This window comes from Bacillus rossius, chromosome 1, assembly GCF_032445375.1.
Source record: "Bacillus rossius redtenbacheri isolate Brsri chromosome 1, Brsri_v3, whole genome shotgun sequence".
Classification (NCBI taxonomy): Eukaryota; Metazoa; Arthropoda; class Insecta; order Phasmatodea; family Bacillidae; genus Bacillus; species Bacillus rossius.
The window spans coordinates 83912115-83931612 of NC_086330.1; the positions used below are offsets into that span (position 1 = coordinate 83912115).

The 19498-nt window shown below is 38.0% G+C and overlaps 1 protein-coding gene across 1 annotated transcript in view; it reads left to right on the top strand.

The window, feature by feature from the left end:
• Nucleotides 1–19046, top strand: part of LOC134538763 (ribonucleases P/MRP protein subunit POP1) — a 31734-nt gene extending 12688 nt beyond the window's left edge. The window contains exons 5-8 of the mRNA XM_063380254.1: nucleotides 7880–8195; nucleotides 11634–11870; nucleotides 12559–12772; nucleotides 18308–19046. Of these exons, the coding sequence (XP_063236324.1) occupies nucleotides 7880–8195; nucleotides 11634–11870; nucleotides 12559–12772; nucleotides 18308–18962 (1422 nt within the window). The 3' untranslated portion in view covers nucleotides 18963–19046. The remainder of the gene's footprint in view (nucleotides 1–7879; nucleotides 8196–11633; nucleotides 11871–12558; nucleotides 12773–18307) is intronic.
• The last annotated feature ends 452 nt before the right edge of the window (nucleotides 19047–19498 follow it).

Here is a 19498-nt window from a genome sequence, read left to right on the forward strand (position 1 = left end):
CAGCAATCGGCTCGTTTCCGCGGGGGGAGGTGAAAGATGAGTCAGGTTGGCGCGCCTGATGCCCCCTCCACTCTCGACACAGGGCGTGCAGTAAGCAAGCGCAGTTGCGGGGTGGAGTCGCTGGACGTGGCCGGATTGTTTTTATTTTACATCATTATGTTCAGCTGTTTCCTTTGAATATATATGTTATATTTGTTTTAAAATGAAAGCTGTCGACGACGAACGAAGAAAGGGAAAGAAATCAAGGTTGAGATTACACGCCACTCGGAAGAAACGAATCTGGAAAAAAGGAAAAGTTAGATATTTCGACGGCACAAGGTATAATTTTACATTATTACTATTGTGTTTACTAATTTATTTTTAATTTTTATATTATAACTTCATTTTTGTGTTCACAGACGGTCTCTGATAGCGTAGTCGGTTATGGCGCGGGAGCAATAGGCTCTGAGTTCGAATAGAGGCGTGCAAGTAGCAGTAAGTTAAGGTTTAGTAAATAATATAATCCTCTCGCTAGTTTAACCGGCGTAATGTAGAAAGTTAAATAAAACAAAATTCGAGTGATGTTAAATGCGTCACGTTTGATGGATGTATATGTTTCGTTAACTGTGTAAGAGAAGATGCCAGTAGTAAAAATTTTCCTTTTTAAACCTGTACTGTATATGTATTAGGTCAATACAACTCACAATGTAGATACAAGAGCGTGAAAGCTAAAAACGAGATAAAATGGTACGAAACCAAATGATCGCGTAGTTGCGACGGTAAATCTTCACCACGATACAAACAAACAACTGAAACCAATTTACAGTGCAATTTTTCGTAGCTATTACATGCTATTTACCAGTTAGAAGGTCGATGATAAAAGTTTTTATGCATCAGTAAATAAATGGAACGCATTCTTTAACTCGTACGTGTAAATTCATTATCGTTAGTAAGTTATAACCAGGAAACCTTTGCTCATAAATGGTAACGGCATGAATTGGATATTGAACATTATAGGTATTTAAAATATTTATTACATAAACATAAACAAGGCGTGAATTTTAAACTCCATTTCCTTCAATTTAAAAATAATTTTGATATTTTAAATATATATTATGTACTATTTTAATGCTTCAAGGTAAAAACTGACATGTTTTGCGAACGGACTAACTTTGGCTAAATTTTCTCATGTTCTCAGTACTGCGTGGACAGAATATAATTTCTGCCACATAGCTTTTATGCTTGGATAATAAAATATCTTAGAATTATTTCTTAGATTAGAGACGTCCACTGTTGGTAATCGATGTAGCTATTTATTTTTTTTTCCGTCAGAGCAGAATGTCTGCAGAATTTCGTAAAGAAGGATAGAGATAGAGTTTATTACATAACTTTATGTTGTATTAAGCTGGAGTCACAATACCACGACGAGGCCGACACGACAGGCCCGACAAACCTTCGTTCAGCGTTCCAGCACGACAGATTTAAAAGCGTAGGGTCACAATACCACGACAAAAATAACCCGACGATTTTCAATTTGGCCTTCGGCAAATGGTAATATGTGGATTACAAATAATTTAAAAAGTACAATTTTTTTTTTTAAATAACCAAGCCAAAAACTCGAAGCAACTGCATTCAGAACTGATAAATATTTAGTTAACTTACCGTCAACTTCTTCTCCCGAAAAACTATATGTTATCTCAGCCCAGCAAGGTTTTTTTTTTTTTTTGGCTGGTTTCTGTAGTCCTTCACACCAATATCATACAAAATAGCATAAGCTTGGACTTTACTAATTAGAAGTTCTTCGTTGAACTCGTCCATTCTTAAATCCAATCTTCACGATTCTAAAATAACGTCTTTAACCGCAAACAGACGAAGGGAAGCTACCAATTTTTAAATTCATCAACACGTAAAACGAAATTTCACTTTCCAGCAAAAATATTCACCAAGTAGGTAAATATTTTTGAAATTTAGTTCTGTACTGGTTCTTTTCCGTTGGCGTTTTCTTATCTGTCGGGCAGTACGACACGACGGAATTAGAAATATAATCTATTCCTTGCTGGCCCTCGGGGTGCGTATTTTGCCGGGGTGACGTCACGGCGAGCTTGTATTTAATTGGCTATTGAACTTTTCGGGCCTGTCGTGTCGGGGCCGTCGGGGCACTGTGATTCCAGCTTTCCATGTTAGCTGAGTTACTAAGCCAGCTGAGCTGATAAATCAAATAAACCTTTATGACATGACATCATACGTCTAGGGAGTTTTGTTTTTGTCGGCGGAAAAAATCTGTTTCAAAATATCGGGTCTAGTTTCAAGTAGGAATGAAGTTCATTATATGATTTTTTGATGTTAGTCTTGGTAATCAAAATGGCTTTCAGTACTGCGACACTTAACTGTGTTTTGTCAATTGTTCATATTTTGTTCATTAGGTATGTTGAATTATCATTTTGTTTGCGAAAGCGGGGAATTTTTGCCCTCGCTGGGGACAGCAGGACAGACAGCCTGAAAGCGTGACTGTCCCGCCCTAAGTAGGACGTATGGTCACGTTACCTATACTACATATTATAATAAATCTGTCCGAAAGTACAGGAAAACTTACAATTTGAATATTCATTTAAATTTTTGTGGTAAACTTACCTAAACTTTTATTTGGCGCAGAACAAAATTAATAAAGCCAGAAGATCTCAAGAAAATTAAGAACTGTGATGGAGCAAAAACAGCAGTTTTGGAAAATCCGTGTATCCCTTGCACTGACGATCTGCAGGGTGACTCCTGTGGCAACAGTTATGCGAAGACGCGTGATGGGTAAGTAAACAGATTTGTATTTCTTGGAGATGAGAGATCTTGACGCTGAATTTGTTACGATGTGTGAGGGTAAAAATTAGCAGGGGGGTTTTCACGAGTCAAAGTAAGGGGCAGAACAGATGAAGATTTTAAAAAGTCTATGAATTTATTAAAACAATTTGAAGGAAAACAAATGAAACATTTACTTAGAAAACAAAACTGATGATTTTTTTAAATATGATATAACATATTTCAACACAATTAAGTAGATATATAATATTTTAGGTCCACACACGAACGCTTACTTGAGTTTTAAATACTTATGTCGTATACGAACTGGAATTGTAAGATTGGTAGTGCTTAAACTACAGCTATAATTTGGAATGTACTCAGATGCTGCGGTTTCTTCTCACCTTTTTAATTAATTATTATAATGCCGTCATTTAATTTAAAATGATTATAAAATATTTTGTATGATAAGGAATGATATGTCTGCCTATCACGCAGGTCACGCAGACAACATTAACCTTTCATTATACGCACCTTACACTTTAATTAAACTTCATCTTTCCAAGCTTACTTAATTTGAATTTAATTTATTTTACATTAATTCTCTAAATAGCCCATTGCGTCGTGAAGTCCATTAAAGGAGATCTTTCTGTGCTTCGTACTCAAATAACAATGTAGATTTGACACTGCTGTACAACTGCTGTAATATGTTATCAAACATTTTGTTTCAGATCACCCATCCAACTAACCACACTGACAACATTTTCTTTGGAAAACACTCAACCAGGTTGCTCTCATTGGCCTGATGTGTCATTTGAAGTGACAACCCCTACAAAGAGCAGTAACGTGCACAGTGACCTGTCCACTACAAGTCAAGTAAATCACGCTGCCATACCTGACCATTATTGGGATGAATCAGATGTTAGTGTTCTACCGTTATCACCAGCAAGTGAAGTCAATAGCAATGGCCTGTCAGAGTATCCCGCCTCTACAGAAATAAGTGGAAAAAATGCAACTGTATTAGTTCCTGAAACATCTACCACACTAGTACGAGCAATCATTCAGGGGCGTCGTATTTTTTATAAAAATCGCCTGTTTTCAGAAGTAGCAAGAATAAGTAGACACAGTAAAAATTTTGACTGTAGCTTTGATAATATGGTGTTAAGCAACATACAGAACAAACAAAGATCTGCAGAAAAAAGGAGAAAGCGGCTCCAAGAAAAACCGAAAAAAATTAAACGTAGGCGATTAGTAATGACTGGGCCAGATTGTCACTATGGCAATGTGAATGCAGAACCTGAAATGACTAAAGAAGAATTCCAAAGACAAAAGCAAAACTTTTTGGTAAAACTTAGCCTTGATGAATGTGAAAGAAATTCTCTTCAGGCTAACACGACAGCTCAAATTAACTCTCAGCTTTGGTTGGCAGAACGTTATAAACGATTAACAGCATCTTCTTTCGGCCGTATTTGTAAATTTAAATCATCAACACCAAGATCAAAAACTCTTATATCTTTAATTTAAAGCAGATTTCAAGGATCGTTCGCTACAAAATACGGATTGGCCAAAGAACCTATAGCCCTAGAACAGCTAGAAAAAACTCTCGGCAAAACGATTACAGCATCAGGATTGTTTGTTGACCAAGAGATGCCTTGGTTAGCAGCTACCCCGGATGGTCTAATTGGCGAAGATTCAGTTGTCGAGGTGAAGTGCCCTTTTTCAGAATCACGCCTTACTCCAGAAGAGGGTATACAACAAAATAAAATAAAATTCTGTCGTCTTGAAAATGGGGAACTACGCCTGAAAGAAGACGACAGGTATATGTATCAAGTACAGGGAAAAATGCATATTGCTCAAAGACAGACGTGTTATTTCGTAGTGTGGACTCCCTTGGGCATGCTTGTCCAAAAAATTGAGCGAAGTAAATCATTTTGGGAAGGAAAAATGGTAAAAAAGTTAAACGACTTTTACATAGAATTTATGCTCCCTGAACTTGTGGATCCGCAATAGCCGAAAGGATTACCTGTGCATGACATAAAAAAAATAATGTACACAGTTTTGAAACAAAAGTTTCTTGACAAATTGTATTTTGTTGAAGTATGGAATTTTATTTTCAAGACATAGTCACATATGATTTATTTCTAACTAAACATTTGCATATATTACATTTCTGTACTTATTGTTTAATTCCGTTACATTTGTTACAACTGAGTAATGAACTTGGTGTGTTCGCTCTTTCCCCTGTGTGCATATTTGTTGTGGACATGTTTTATACATATTGTTATTTCATGTATTTGTTATAAATAATTTAATTTTTTATAAATACTAATGTCTTAACTTATACAAAAGCATTTTATATTTTGTTTGAACTAAGGTTACTTTTAAGTAAACTTCTCATAAATTACAGCATAAAAATACAAATATGTTCTAGGCAGTCTCAAATAGGTATGTTTCTTAGAAAATTAACATTGTATAGCTGATGAATTTTTTAAAAAAAATCTACACAACATTTTATTTCCATTCGAACTTTCAATGTAAATATATAAAATTTAAAAAAAAATGGCAAATTTATTAATGCCGCCGTAATGATTGAAAACGATTCACTATTAGCTGCGAGTTTGTGATAGCCCATTTCACGCGGGTAAGCGGACTTCGTTTGATGCAGTGCGAGTCTCAGGAATATGCTACATTTTCGCTCGCAATACAAAGATAATACGTGATCAAAATTGTTTATCCATAAATTTTAAATTAAAACGATTCTTTAATAAAATACTCGATGATACACGTCGGAAAATAAGATATTGTCAGTAACTTAATTTACACCAGTCCTGAACTGAAACTGATGTTTAATAATTTGAGTGCGATCATTGTGTGTGTGTGTGTGTGTGTGTGTGTGTGTAGGTGTGTGTGGGTGTGTCATGATATTTTGTCCACTTAAATTTTTTTGTTTGTTATAACTAGTTCTCGTAGTTAATTTTATATTGATTCGACTGTCTTTTACACTTGAAAGGCAATCATAAATAATTTTTGTTAGAGCGTAGGCCTATTGTCAATCTTAGCAAACTTGTTCAACTAGGTAATAGTAAAATGCCGAGACACCTATATTACAATTCATAAAAAATATATATAGATTAAACTAATATTTACTTAAATTTAAAAACTAGTTGATACAACTAGGAAAATTTAAGCTAATATCTAGATTGAATTATAAAAACTAGAGCCGCGCAAGTGCTGTTGCTGTAGTTAGATACTTTGGGCCCTTTTTTTGTCAAACGATTTTTTTTATATTTTATTAATCCATATTTAATTTAAAACTTTTGTGTTAAAAGTTATAGTTTTACCTTTATCTATGTTGTTTATATTGTCGCCTAAATTTTTATTATGATAACTTGTAATAAAATTACAATATTGAAGGGCTTTCGTTGAATTTAGTACACATAGTACCTTTTGTTTGTATTAACAAAGCAACGGTATTTGTCTTATATAGGATAAATGACACATGAATACACTTATAAATGTTTTCAATTACTCACAAGATTACACTGTGTTAAAAATAAATGAAATGTATTAAATGATTACAATATCATTTTTCAAAACATTCATGGATATGTAAAATAACTGTACTTACAACTATTAGGTTCTGAATAATGTTAATTTGTATTTTTTTCTATTGTATATTACGCAAATCGACGCAATGAATAATATTTTACTATGAAAGAGTTCATTATTATAACTAACTACTAGATATTTTGTACGAAATATATCGCTCGACTTGAACATAACCTACTATTGATGATAATAAACAAAAATAAAATGATTATTCTAATATGAGTAACTCATCTACGAAGGAAACCACAATTTATTTAACTTGCTTCCACTTACACAGAATTTGTCCTTCCTATTGCATGTTTTCACCAATTTACTACACATATCATTATTCTTTGGAAAGGAGAAATGTATATTTTATTAAATAATATTTATTATGTTTGGAGAAACTGTGACATCCGTACGCTTCATAATCTAGCATCTTGACTACATGCATTGAATATATATTCAATGCTACATGTAGCTCATACGATTATACATCAACAATCAGAAAGGTCCTCGCGAGACGTAAATGAAATGGATAGCCTTGGAATAAGAGCTCCGTCTGCAACCAAGGAGCGGTGGCGTGGAAGCTGGAAGGGGGAGAGGGTGGAGAGAGGAGCATGCACGCGGTATCATCTGTCTTTCTTTCCGCCGTGAGAGCAGAAGTACTGGTGGTTTGGAAACACCCTACTACGGTGGTGACTCTCCTTTGGAGGGGGGAAATGGATAGCACTCCCGCTGTGCGAACACTGCTGCAGCCGCCTAGTTCCAGTACCGACCACTGTCGCCCGGCAAGGTCGCTCAGCCAGCGAGTGAAATTTCGGGATGTGCTCCCAGGTAGGCGGGCGCCTTAATATGGTTTTACTCTCAGCTAATTAGATTTATTTTCTATGTGAGTAGTAGCAAACAGAATGCTTGCCATGCTACCAAATTTATAATTATTTTAATAAAATATCTATGTGGTTAAATATCAGTTGTCAGCAAATCGCTTAACATCACTTCACACATGATGATCATGGACAAGAGTATTTGTAGATCAAGCTATATCAAATCTTCCTATAGTCCTTAACCATGTCTCATGTATCTTGATTATAAGTTATACGTTGATCTAATAAGTGTGTGATAGTAATTAGTTTTTAATTTATTCAATAGTTTGTGAGTTTAATATACATTTATTGTAAATTCACTTTCAGATTAAGTATTAAATAACCTTTGTGAAAATTATAGACTGAATCCAAAATTTTCTTTTTACTTAAATTAATTTTTAATTTCAAAGTAATTGAATACAGAAAAACCCGTATGTATACAGGATTTACAATTTCTTCTGAATTTGGTATGTAGCAGTGTTAATGTATTTTTTTAGATAACATTTTTAACTTTTGTAACTGCTGAAGCTATGATTTTTTGTGTCTAAATTTTTAATAATGTGAGACTATAGTTTAATGCTTCAGAATATTTTTTTAAGAATATCATTACTTATTTGACTGTGACTTGACAGTGAGGTTGCACGCACGTGTGCACGCAGTTCTCGAGCGAGGTGGAGCGGACGAAGCTAGCCCCCAGGAACGTGCCGTGGCTGCGCGTGCCGCGGCTAACCAGCGGCGACGGCCGTGTGCGTGCGGCCCTCCTCAAGGACACGCTCGCGCGGCTGCAGCTGACCGGTCCCCTGAGCCAGGCGGTGCTGACCCAGGCTCTGGCTCCTACCGACAACCGCGCGGAGGCCTGGCGGGCTCTGGCTCGCAGTGCGTCTCCCGCGCAGATGCCGCCCCATGCGGTGCTGGGCATCACGCTGTTCGACCCACGCTTCAACCTCCCGCCGAAGAGGATCAAGGCCGTGCCAGGTGCGCCATGCCGCTGTCGCGGTAAATATCAGGCAATACTGTCGCTTGGCACGTTGAGCACTAACCTGATACCTATTAGTGTATTATAAACCCCTTGATATTTTCATATTGAGAATTAAAATATAAAATTACAGTACACCTGCCCCTCAAAGTAACACTTTGCGATTTGCACATTATTGAAGTAATTACACCAATAATTTATGCCATTGTTTGAAAAAGCAATCATATATTTGAAGTAACACTTTTTTTCTTTTATGTGAATTTTTATTTCCATGCACTTACAATGGCAACGGCATTCGTGTAGCATTAAACACAATGAAACTAATCAATAACATGATGACTCAACATACAAATGCTTCCCTTTTACTTAATAGCTTTTTACTTCCTTAATTGCCTGTTATTGTAGCCCTCCTATTAACATAGTTGGTTTATATTACACAGTGTTATGTACAATGTACGAAGATATGCCAATGTTTATATTTTGCCGTCCCGTAAGCGAGTGGCAGCTCTGGTGAGAAAAGCCAGAAATTTTCAGAGCTAGTTTACCTCGCACCTAACAGGATGCACTAGTAGCAAGTCATGTGAATAGCTATTCATAGCAGACATGCATTTAGTAAACGACAGAGTCGGGAATTATGATAACAGTTTAAATAATGTTTCTTGTTAATAGAATACGTTACATTTATGATAATAGTGTAATTGTATTAGACGTTCAACCAGGCTGTTAATAACATTGTTATTTTGTAACTCGTGTATATTTTGGATCCTCGGGCAATGTTATATCCTAAATCTGGTTTGTAAACATTGCGGCCTGTAATTATTTTGACATTTTAATTCAATTTTAGGTTGTTTAATCTCAAAATGTATTTAAATGTGTGTTGAATTTACTTTTAATGCATTTAGCCATACAATTAATACTGACAATTAATTTTAAAGGGAGCAGAGTTTTCCGTGGTTGGAAAGCAATCTATGTATTTTGATTAAAATACGTTCTTATAGAAAGAAAAACCTACAGTAAAACCTTTTTGTTGCGACCCCATTTATTGCGACCACCTCTCTATTACACCCCGATTTCGAGGAACCGTGAAAAAATTGCCGAAAATCTGAAGAAAATCGGACAGAAAATAAGTTTATTTTGGTTAGTAGCGTGTTACTGCGTTTCTCTTGCCGTCTCATCTGTAATAATGCTATCAACGTACACTATGTTATGTCCTTTTAAAATTAGGGATGGGGCGACCGAATCCAATATCCGCCGAATCCGCCGAATCCTAGGGATTCGAAGGTTCGGCGGGTCTGATATAGGATTCGTCAAAGGATTCGGTTTTTACTATTTACGGGAAAAAAATACAGTAAAACTCTTATGATGTCCCGCATGGTAGGTTTTTCCGTATAAAGCGTTTAAATTGCCCGAGGTCTCGTCATTTACGCCATTAAATGTGTGATATAATGTCCGTTAAAATTTTTTCTGAAACTTCTTGTCTCAAATAATGGCACACGTAAATATGAAGAAAAGACAAATGAACAACAACATACGAAGAAATATGGATGATGTACCATAACTACAGTACAAACCCAATAGTTATTTTAAGATAATTACCATAAAAAGAACTAAAGATTCTTTGTAGAATACCATAATTACTACAGAAGCATTATAGCTACCATATTTGCACTATAGTTATCGTAACAACTGAGATGTATATTTACCGTGATAGTAATGTATTATTTATTTATGACATATTAAATTAAAGAACATTGTTAAAAAAAAAAGGATGTTAAACTTTGATATGTATGGTTCGCACATGTTGCTAAGAAATAATGCGATCTGAAAGAATGCAGTACTACTACGAAAAGTGAAAATGGTACTCGTGGATTTTTAGGTTATGGCAGTCTCTTTCGTTTTTCAGTAATATCGGCCGAAAATTAACGAGCGTACTGTATCGGAAGTCGGCAGAAATGCCGATTCAACTAAATATTGGCAAAATCGGCTTCTTCAATACAGCTCTACATTTAATGACATGAGTAAACATATTTCAGACTTCAGGATATTGAAAAAGACTTTAATTTCCATGTAGGTTTATTGTGTGTATGTTTTTTTTGCAAGTGTAAATTGAATGAAGTAAAATGTTTTTATTTTTATTACTTTCAATTGATTAAACTTTAATGACCAGTTACAGATATTTATGACACTAATTTTGAGGTTAAGCAATTTTACTAAAGCATTCCAGCCAAGCAGGTTGCCAGCGAGAGACGCTTCTCTTTTGCTGGAAACACTATCTCCAATCGTAGAGCTAATTTAACTCCTGAACGTGCAGAACAAATTATTGTTCTGAATGATAGATTAAAGAACAGAATTTAATACTCTGTGACAATCTCTCTCAGAATTATTGTGCTGAAAAGTGGAAATGTTGAAACAATGTGAATGTACTTTTCAAACAACATGATTTTTGGTGCTAAGTTTGTTGAAGCTCAGTAAGGACTCCAGAAAAATTGACAAGGGTGAAATTTTCCCAAAGATATGTTACATTTACACAAACATATACTTGGTTATGTTAGTTGGATGATATCAGTTACTAATGAACCAATGGAAACAGGTAAGATTCAATGAAAAAAAAATGTTATTTTTATTCTAGCAGTGCAAAATGTAAACACACTCTGTAAATAGTTACCCAAAATTAATAAGCCCACTTCATTTTAATACTTTATTCAAACATGATATTAAGTTTAAGATAACAATAATTTCCCAAAAGTGTAACTGTACCACAAAAGCTCGAGCTCGGCTCGAAGTAAAATTCTTAGGCTCGCAGACCTCTAGCTTATTTATAGAAAAAATCCTAACTGCTAATCTGTACTAAAACTGAAATTTCTCAAGAAAAAATTGTTGTCTTTATATACACTTATACCAGAAATGTACCAATCTACATGTGATAAAGTCAAGGGACTTTTAGTGCAAGCAGAATACATCTCACTTACATTAGATATGTGGACATCATCTATTAAAAGATTCGGGTTTGGGTTCGAGATTCGGCAATTCCAGTCGAGGATTCGAGTTAGGATTCGGATTCGAGGAAATCAGGATTCGCCCCATCCCTATTTAAAATCAATTAATGTGTGATATCTACTTTGTGGAAGGCAACTATTTATTCTTAAAATTTGTTATGGTCTGGAAAATTCGAAAACAATATGGCATCCTTCAAGTTCTTACTCCTTGTTTTACGTTAATTATCCACCTCCACCCACACCCTCTTTCACCTCAGAAAACCTAATGACATAAAGCAGAGAGTGTTAACAGACAAGCTTTACATGGTAATGTAGAACTTCTAGGGATTACAGAATATATACTATTTATCTATTTTTAAGGGAGGTACTTTCTAATATGATTCCATAGCCACGCATTGCTTTCCCCTCTGCGTAGCGTGCATAGCGGTGTGGGTTGTGCAGACTGCACAGAGCAGCAGCTGCCGCCCGTGCTGCCGGCGGCCTGGAGCGCGGGCGAGGTGTGGAGCGAGCGGGTGCGTGACGAGGCGACGGCACACAAGCTGTCGTGGACGGCAGTGGCAGAGCTGTGTGGGCGACGGCTGGTGCCCGAGGGCCCCGTGCTGGGGGAAGGGGAGTCTGGACGGCACACGCTGCCCGCCATGCTCATCCAGCGACCGGGCAGCTGGGACCAGCGTGGTGGTGAGGATGCCTTCTGCCTTGAGGAGACTTGCAAGCAGGGGCTTTACCGGGAGGACGGGGGGGGGGGGGGGGGGTAGTTTAGGGGTTCAAACTCCCCCCCCCCCCCCCCCTTAGCACCAAATGTTTAATTAATTTCTTATTCATCACTCAAACAAATTTTATATTAAAATTAACAAAAAAATTTACCATTACAATATTTAAATTTAAGTACAGAAAACTGCTAAAATAGCACTTACACTTTAAAATCCAAATTTTCCCATTCTGTCTACGCCACTGCTTGCAAGAGTGGTAGAGTGAAATGTCTGTAATCCAGTTCTATGTTTTATCACTTTTTTGTAATCTGACATAGTTGAGCCGCTTGTGTTCAGATTGTTTCGAATGGATTGACCTGGGTCGTCAGGTCGCATTATTGCGCTGCCTGCATTATGAATACACTCAAAGTTTATTGTTACTGTCTTTTTTTTATGTCATGTTTTCTGGTGGTTTACATTTTCACATTTCGTGGACACATTTCCGTAATGATTTTTTAAAAGATCAACGCTCTTCTTTATTAATTTCTTTCTGTAGTGCAGCGTATCACGACTAGTTTCAAATACCATTGAACACCGTTCTTGTTTGTAGAGCTACATTTAAGAGTGGTCCCTTGTAGACTGTGCGGAGGGAAACAGTGAGGACGAGGGGTGTGCAGGTCTGGGCTCCGGCTGGGACATAGTGCTGCCGGCGGGACACGCTATGTCGGTGTGGCTGGCGCTGGTGTTGCGCGGAGCACGGGTGGGTGGGCTGCGTGAGGCAACGTGCCAGCGCCTGGAAGAAGGGCGTGCCGACCCCCTGGCACCAGACTCCGGGGCGGGGCGCGAGGAGGCACGCCGACTTGGCGCGGAGCTGGAGGAGCGCCACTTCAGGTACAGTCAGGGATCCAAGGCACGTTGCAGTCAGCAGCTGCCCGGGCAGGATGGCGACTGCAAGGTCCATTGATACGTTGGAGATCATTTCTTTGACCTTGTCACTTGGACCAGTTCAGACATTGGGCAGTGAGAGCGTCCAAACTCCTTATTAAATAGCTTTTACTGCCTAGTGAGGTCACCATTCAACTACATTTTTTTTTCTGTTGCGATTATTATACTTTCAGGCTACACTTATCCATCGTGATGAATTTTTAGTTTTTTACTAACTGCTGATTATATTAAGTAATATTTTTGAAAATGAAATTAAATAAATTAATAATGTATGTTACAATAAATTTTGGAGTAGATAGTGTGTACTTTAAAATTATTTTTTGGATAAACTTCTCGTCCAAGAAAATAAAAGCAGTAGCTTGCAGGAAACACTTGATTATGCGTTGTTACAGTGTGTTAACAGCCGTGACTTCATTTCAGGAGCCGCCACGTTAGGCTGGCTATCTTGAGAAACCTTATGTACTGAGACAACTCTTCCCTTCCAGGCTCATAATACTGTCTGCCTAGATGGGGTGCAATTTATTTTATTTTAAGTTAAATTATTAATATATATGTAAGGGATGCCCCAATATCAAACTAAGGATTACTGAATACATCTGCATCATGTTCCATCAGATGTAACAGATTGGTACCAATTCATTACCAGTTACAGTGAAATCCTGTTAAGACGTATTTCAAGGGACTGGATGCTAAAAACTTCTTAAAAGGGAAATACATTTGCTTCATAAAAACAAATTTTACTCAAATCACATACACCTATCCCTCACTTAGCAAGTCTTCAAAAGGCGCGGATTCATTTAGCGCGATGTGAATTTTAGTGCCCCAGTCTTGAATAGCAGGTCTGTAAATTTCAGTTAGCACGAAATCTCGGCAGGCAAAAAGACGAGCACGGCGCCACGAAGTCTGTTTCAACTTCTGTAAACAACTGATGTGATGTGGGATAAATTAGCCAAACATGGGGGCAAGAGATGCGCGCGCAGGTCTGTCTACGCTATAGGCTGTTGTACAAACATCAGCTATGGCAAGTTAAATTGCGGCTGTGGAGTGTAAAGGAACAAATGTTATTACGTCCGCGCGTATGCCGCCATGCTTTACCGTTGTTTCCTGGCCACAAACCGGGCCGTGAACTCAGTCTAGCCAGTGGCAGGGAATTCACTCAAATAAAAGCAACGTCTGCCCATTCAGCTGCTGGTAACTGTACGTGCTTGATCACTCATAATGTCATAATGCATCGTGTTCAAGTATTTGAGACAAAAGTAGAAGTATTACAGCACGCAGATTGTCATGAAGGCCATGATTATGTTGGTCGCACTTTAGTTTTAAGCAAATCAACTGTGCGCATAATCGTACAAAATAAGGACTCTTACCAAAAGTTTATGTACATAAGTCTGATGCTGTTGGTTGTACTAGCGAGAATATATTTGATATATATTAGGTAATGGAACAGAAATGAACAGATGATTCACGTGGAAAAGATTGTTAAATGAATGTTTCAATTTTAAAAAAATCAATGGTCTGACAGGATTGGTGTCAACCAGGTGGTGATACGCGAATTAGCACTTTAATTTTTGAAAAATTAAAATGTAATTATCCGGACAGTAATATCAGTTTCACTGTCAGTAAAGGATGGTTTGGAAAGGTACGCGACGTGAGTTGAAGGTCGCGCCCGGGCGGGCAAGTCAGCCAGCCGATTGACGATAAAGTACATAACCACGTATCTCCCGTTAAGTGGTGTCATATTTGTCATACAAAGTGTGATGGGAAGCATATAAAGATTAATGGTGTGACATATATATCACTAAGTGTTATTCTATGCTTTTATATTACGTTAAGTATATTTCCCTACATAATTTGGAACACATTAAATAAATTAGCTTTGCTATTTATGGGAACTAATGCTTCAGAATACGTGATTTTGAATAACACGAGGATGTTTAGGAACGCATTAGTCGTGCTAAGTGAGGGATAGGTGTACTGTCTAGCTCAAAAATACACTTGCCAATTATCGTGGGCACACTGGAAAAACTATACAGTTTATCAGTAAATTGAATTATTTAAAATGGATTTTTTTAATAACCGCAATAAAAAACAATTATCAAAACACTACAAAAAAAAAAACTAACATTCACTGTTTTGAAAAATACTGCATTACAGTTGTTTGCTTCAACACATTTTCGTTTTGATGCATGACAAAATTGTCCAGTTCCCATAATTTTTTCCTCACACTATCTGGAACATTTGGTGTTCCATGATCAAATAACCTCAGCTTGTCCAAGTGCGTCGGAGTAAGTTGGCATGGAAGTGGAATCACCTTTGTCGCAGTCACTATCGCCAGTCTCATCCTCAACTAAATCCTTGTGTTGTGCACATACCTAATTCTTTGATAGTTTGAGGCTCACATGGTAGAACTGCATCATCAGCTGAGACAAATCTTCAAAAGTGCATGAAAATTTTAGTTGCTCTTGAAGAGTTTTCCAATTTGCACTGCAAGCACATGCGATTGGTCCACTGCTCTCACATGCTTCTTCGGGGAAAATATCATTACCGTGTTTTCTCTCATAATCGTCGCACATTTTATTCTAAAATCAAGTTTGAAAAGTAGGGGTGCGACAAATATGCGTAAAAAAATTTTTTTGTTAGGTAAAGTCATTCATAAAAGCAAAACCCATTCATGGAAAGTACGTTTATTTAAAAAAAAAGGTGGAGTATACAAGGGCACGCCAAACAATTTATATTAATGATTCATTAAACAAAAAACTTTCTTCAATTTTAAATAGAAAAACCTAACTGTAACGCGATAGCAAGCCACTTGAACCTGTGACGTGAACCAACGCGTAACTATTGCCTTAGTACACATTTACCACGAAAGAATGCGGGCCATCAAATGTAGTTAACTCGGCTCTCGACAGAGAGCGCGCGTTGCATGCAATTGGCGAGATATTGATATTCGACTACGTGCGCGCGCTCTATACGGAAAGAAACATAACCAAACACAAATTATGCCAAATAGCGCTGGCTACATGTTCATAAGCGGTACACCGCGGCGACACAGACGATCAGATAAAGGAAATAACGTTTAAAAAAGTCTTTAAAAGAAAATTCACACATCAGACAACTTCGTATTTCCGTTAATTAAATAAGTAGGTTGTAATTTCCGAAAAAAATATTAGATTTCTACTTTAAAATACATTGTTTTATACGGATAAGATACCTACACAAAGCGCTCGGCATCTAATAGCAGGACCAAAAACATAATGCGAAGTTTACGTGAAAAGTTTTTTTATCCCAATTTTTACGGCTAAAAATATAGGTGCGACGATTATGCGATAAAAGAGGGTAACTTGTTGAGCACCAATGCCTGCTTTTCTGAAGCAATTGCTAATTATGGTTGAGTCAAGCATTTCCCATGAAGCAGCAAGAAAATGCATGGTATCTAGGATTTTGATTTTATAACCACTCATTTTGGTACTTTTCATTCTTGTTATAAGTCATGTCATAACACAAGGTGCTTACAAAAATGCTGTTTCAGAATTTTTATAATTCCCTTGTTTTTGGGTTGTAGCCTGGATTTTGAATTCAGTGGGAAAAATTCAATTTGGATATTTGCTTGGTATGGGCAAGGCAGGCAGTGAGCCATGAAAAGCAAAATCTTCCGATTTTTGCACCCCTTTTTTGCGTTCAAAGCTCTCACATAGTCTTCAAAATGCTGCCTGTCATCCAGGCAGACTTGTTTGCATACTTGCACTGTAATGTCTTTACTCTTTATGTTGTTAAAACACTGTGGTTTTTGTTGTTGTTATTTTCCAATTACTAGCAATGGTAACTCTTCAGTGCCATCCATGTTGGCACCCAATAACACTGTCACTCGTTCCTTACTTTGTTTGCCTCCATGTCATGTTTCACCTTTTAAAAAGGTTTTGTCCGGAAGCATGTTGAAAAACAGACCACATTCATCGACATTGAATACATTTTTGGTTCAAAGTCCATTATAATTGCAGGCAACTTTGTGTTTATCCATCTCTGGGCAGTATCATCACACACACTCCCACTTACAGTTCTATATACAATTCCTACTCTGTTCTTAACTCTGTCAAGCCAGCCATTCGAATCATGAAATTCAACACCTAGGTTATGTGCTATTTGTACAGCTTTGTCTCTTAAAATTGGGCCGTTCCTCTTAATTCCAAGTGCCCTTCTGTTCTTTAAACCACGCCAAGAGTAAAATTTCAACTATGTATTTACCAATCTTCATTTTTTTTTACACTTTGGCAAAACATTCGTAGCCAAAATTTTGTCTCGCTTCATCGTGATTCCGTTCAAAGTAGACGGCTGTATCCCAAGTTTTTTTGCCATACTCACTCTTGGTATCAAAGGATTCACATCAACTTCTGATATTATTTTCAATTTTTCTTCGAACTATAACGTCTTCTGTTTAATGGGTCCTTCATTACTTGTAGAGGCCATTATGCACTGTTTGCCTCAACACTAAACATTTATTATGCTTGATAAACCTAAAATCACACCTAAAAAGGTCACAAACCTAAAAAACGAGTAATAGCTGGTGGTAAATATGGTTTGCTGCATATTCCTCACGTGTTTAAACTTAAATAGGAAAAAGAGCATGGAGATGGAATAGCCTCACAGTCTATATGAATGCAAGCTGATGATTGGTTAAAAAAAACTTGAAACAGCGTGCGGTGTGTGGCACAGGTTTTGACGGTTGTGCACGTTTTTCATTCTTCGGATGTTCTGCCTCGAATAGGGGAAATGGCATAGAGATGGAATAGCCTCTCAGTCTATACAAATGCAAGCATATGATTGGTTGAAAAGTACACTTGTAACAGTGTGTGGCGTCTGGCAAAGGTTTTGATGGTCTTGTGCAAGATCAAATTGTTTCATTATCGTTCGGAAATAAGTTCATCTTTAAAAATTAATGATAATTAGAGTTTAAGTGTTTAAAGATAAACTTTTTTTTTTCCACAAACGCTGAATGTTGTATGCTAGAAGCATCTATTAACGCAAACGTTATGAATGGGAAAAATTAACATAGGGATATATGGACATGATCATGGGGAATAATTTTAAGAACTTAATAAGCGGGAAAACGTATAATTTGGTAACGTCTTAAGCGAGTTTTACAGTAACAAGTAAATAATTTCGAACCAGAATAAAATATTTTAAGAAATAAAACACTAATTTTTTTTTTAAATCACACCATTAGTCTGTAAAGAAAAAATCAGATGTCTCAAATCTTATGAATATTGCATTGAATAAGTGTTGAAATGTTGTATATGACATTTAGTTTGGTTCCCAACATGTAATTTCAAATTTTTTTCTTAATATAGTACTTCACAAGATAGTATGGTTATTGGTGGCCACTATTTGCCTGACAGCGATAACACACAGGCGAGGCCAGTTGGGTTCCTGTAGTGTTTAACGACGTGGCGCCGCGACAGTATCGTGACTGGCTGTCATTTGCAGGAAGCCGCCAGCCAAGCGCCCCAACTACGTGAAGCTGGGCGTGAGCAGCCCCTTCGCTTGCTGCTGGGACGTGCTGGTGCGAGAGTGGTGCGGGGGAAACAGTGACTGGTGGGTGTGGCGAGCACGGCGCTCCGGGAGCACGGAGACTACGCCTGGGGAGTGCCTCGTGCCGGTGACCGTTCACTCGGTGGGAGCTGGCTACCCGGTGCGCTGCGCGCTCATATGCGTGCCAGCTGCAGGCAGCATCGCCCCGCTGGAGCCCGTGCACGCGGACGAACGCCAAGAGGACCGCAGGGAGATGCGTGCGGCACACCGAGCCAGGCTGCGCAGGGAGCGCAGGCTGCGGAAGAAGGGGGAGGGCGGGGAGCGGCCCGCAGAAACGGACCCCGGCTACCACGCAGCCGCGCGCGAGGCGTGGCTTCCCAAGGTGACTGCCATCAAGGACTCGTGTACGCAGACTGTGATTGGCTACGTGACTGCCGGAGACTTCAGCTTCTCGTTGGCGCGTGGCGTGGGCCAGGGCTATGTTGTGCTCCGAGCTTTGAAACACCTGCAGGCCCAGGGGGTTGGCAACACTGTGCTGTATCGCAACCCCACCACCAGGCAGTATCGCCTCGGGAGGCTGTCTTACCCGGACGCCTTCGCTGCATCATAACGTCTCTAGAGGCAGCACCAGTATTGATGTGTTTTGTTCAATGGCGGTCACCCTAATGTGTGCCAATAAAAAAATTTTTGTGTATTTTACATGCTGTTATTTCAAAGTTATGCATGCTGTGTGATTTTTTTTTATATACATATTAAGATACTGTATTTACCCACAGAAGGTTGCTATTTTGGTATGAGTCACGCCTATAATTTTGGGCATAAATATCTAACATTTTCACTCTAAGGGTACCCTTTGAATAAATGTCACACCATATACCTGTCTTCACTAGAGTTCCATGGATACAAGTGAAGTACATATTTAGTGTTCCGTGTGTCAACTTATTGGCGTGTAAGAAATACGGTACTGGTGTTGAACCTTAGTTCTTTGTCTGTATACAACGGAAGGGTGTGAGGCAGCAGCTGTGCACCAGCTTCTCATCCCTTCCCCCTATATTTATTACCTATCCAATTCCTACACTACCTAACAAAAAGACAAACAAGAAGAATGCTTTATTTTATACCAGTGATTCCTTTTCATCTATTGCA